The sequence below is a fragment of the Wasmannia auropunctata genome, unplaced genomic scaffold (genome assembly GCF_000956235.1).
Source record: "Wasmannia auropunctata unplaced genomic scaffold, wasmannia.A_1.0 LD336085.1, whole genome shotgun sequence".
NCBI lineage: Eukaryota > Metazoa > Arthropoda > Insecta > Hymenoptera > Formicidae > Wasmannia > Wasmannia auropunctata.
In genome coordinates this window covers 3401981-3404474 of record NW_012026805.1, presented here as the reverse complement: position 1 = coordinate 3404474, position 2494 = coordinate 3401981, and the positions used below count along the sequence as shown (strand labels likewise).

The window sequence follows — 2494 nt, the reverse complement described above, 5'->3', positions numbered from 1 at the left end:
GTACAAAATTTAATTGCTACTTTCTAATTTTTTTTTAGTAAATCTCATTCCAAAAGATTGAAAATACTGCCACTCGGCCATTTAAGTAGCAGTATTTTTACTCTTTTGGAGTGAGATTTACTCCAAAAGAGTGAGAATTCACTCCAGAAAATTTAGAGAGAACCCGCTGTTCCTCCTTCCCGTCCATCTCCCGAGTCTGACACACATACACAACACCAGGTTATATCAGACGTCCGCACTCTTTAATAACTGCGGCTAAAATTATGCTACTCAACACGGCTGTTCGAAACGGTTCACACTACGTAGTTCAACAGTCGTCCGATAAATGACGTCAATGGGAAGGCTGCAAAAAAATCAGTTCGCGAACTTATGGACCGCACTGTGTATGGGGCATTCTCTGCCAAGCGGGCCACTCCCTCTGCCCAAAATTTAGCTCAACCAAAAAATTTCTTCTTGGGCTCAAATTGTAGGTACACTTGACTACTTTCATTAGCACTCTGGCCTTTTTAAAAATTCAATATGACAGATCCAGAATCGCAACTATAATGGACGTCAAAAAGTTTTTTGAACAAACTTTAATTACTAAAGCATAAGAGACTAGAAAATTTTTCTATTTCTATAAATTAAGGATCGCTGAATACGAATCCGCAGTCATCATTATAAAACAATGGCAAATCCAATATACTCAAACTTAGCCAATTTTCAAATAACGCTAATTTTTTGTATAAGATTCACAAAACTGGAATTTTTTGGGTCACCAATCACGGAATTTTCAGTTATTAAAGCAGGATTCGGGATATTGAATGCAATACGGCGGGTGGAATATGACCAGTGCATTTCGCAACGTTCAAGATTTTTTTGGTCAATCAATGTGTAGACTAAGGTGGACTATATTTTTAACTTTTGAATTTTGTTCACGACGCCACCTAAAATTGTTCTATTTGGTGAAAAAAAGTTGTATAAAAGTTGAGCTCGATCGAACAACGAGAACACGTGGCACATCTAATTTGAAGTTTGTAAGTTAATTCTCGGAACACTTTGTAAATATCAAGTTTGTTTTTTTGCAAATATTAAATGCAATATTTCCGTAATGTGTTTCAGAGAACGAGAGAAAAAGAGAAAAACCTGAGAGAATTATGCAATAACTCTCAATTTAAAATTCTTTTAAATTTTATTTTAGAACAGAGTTATGATTTATATTTTTAAAATTTAGTGTATGAAAACTTTATAATTCAAAACTATCGACGAATAGAAAATGTTTACCTTTACACAGTCAGTCCCAAATGACTTCCGACTGATCTTGATCTTGACCTTGACTCTTAAGGAGTTCAAGGTCACTGACATTTCCTGTCGCTCATTGTTTATTAAAAAGTTATTAACATAACAAGTTATATGCTCATTTTTATTCAATGAATGAGTCTACAATATACAAAAAATAATACCGAAAAGATTAGACAGACCCCTACGCAAGGTAGAAATGTTTATTAAATCTTTGCTTTACCAAATAAATGAGTCTAAAATACACTAAAAATAATAGATACCGAAAAGGTTAGACAGACCTTTACGCAAGGTAGAAATATTTATTAAATCTTTGCCTTACTAAATAAATGAGTCTAGAATACACTAAAAATAATAATTACCAAAAAGATTAGACAGACCCCTACGCAAGGTAGATAGTATATTAAATTGAATATTTATTAAATCTTCATCTTGCTAAACAAGTAGGAGCATTAAAGCATGTATTTTCTGTTTCTACAATAGATATTAGCTATGTAATAGGCGGGGGAGAGGCTCCGCCTCTCCCCCCTGCACCCTCCCTCCCGCCTGCGCTCATACTACCTACTGGGGGGGGGGGGTTCGCCCTCCCAACCCCCCATTGGGATTATTGTTTTTGTTACTTTTTCGTTAATAACTTTTTAACAAATAACGAGTGATGACTAAACCCTTTTGATAGTCACTCAGGGTCATAACCTTGACAATATATGTCAAGGTCAAGGACATTGGAGCTGGGTCCTCTAGTCGGCATTATTACTATAAATATTAGTCCCCGAACCCCCCAAAACCTATATCATTGCGTTCCATGTATAAAATTTGTTTTATTAATAACTTTTTGATAAACAATGTGCGATGGGAAATGACCTTGAACTCCTTAAGGGTCAAGATCAAGGTCTAGGTTTGTCGGAAGTCATTTGGGGCTGATTTCTGATAATAGCAATGCGACAGATTGACCTAACAACCCCAATAGCCAAACCTGAAAAGACAGATCATGCGCAGAGTGTGCTATAAATTTTTGATACCAAAAAGGCAATAGATTTCTCACAGTTTCTGTAATATCTAACGATGTCGGCAAACAGTTGCTAGAAATCTGACAGAATCTGTTGACATTCTATGCCAGCAAATTAGCAACAGAAACCGAGTAGACTCTGCTGATAAATTCTAATTACACATTGGCGGCAGAAACCGAGTAGGATCTGTGCAACGCAATCTGAAAGCA

General features: G+C 36.0%; 1 protein-coding gene across 1 annotated transcript in view; it reads left to right on the top strand.

The window, feature by feature from the left end:
- The first annotated feature begins 2127 nt into the window (after positions 1 to 2127).
- The window catches only part of LOC105448554 (transmembrane protein 26-like), a 29262-nt gene continuing 28895 nt past the window's right edge, over positions 2128 to 2494 (top strand). The window contains exon 1 of the mRNA XM_011687196.1: positions 2128 to 2173. Within this exon, the coding sequence (XP_011685498.1) occupies positions 2128 to 2173 (46 nt within the window). The remainder of the gene's footprint in view (positions 2174 to 2494) is intronic.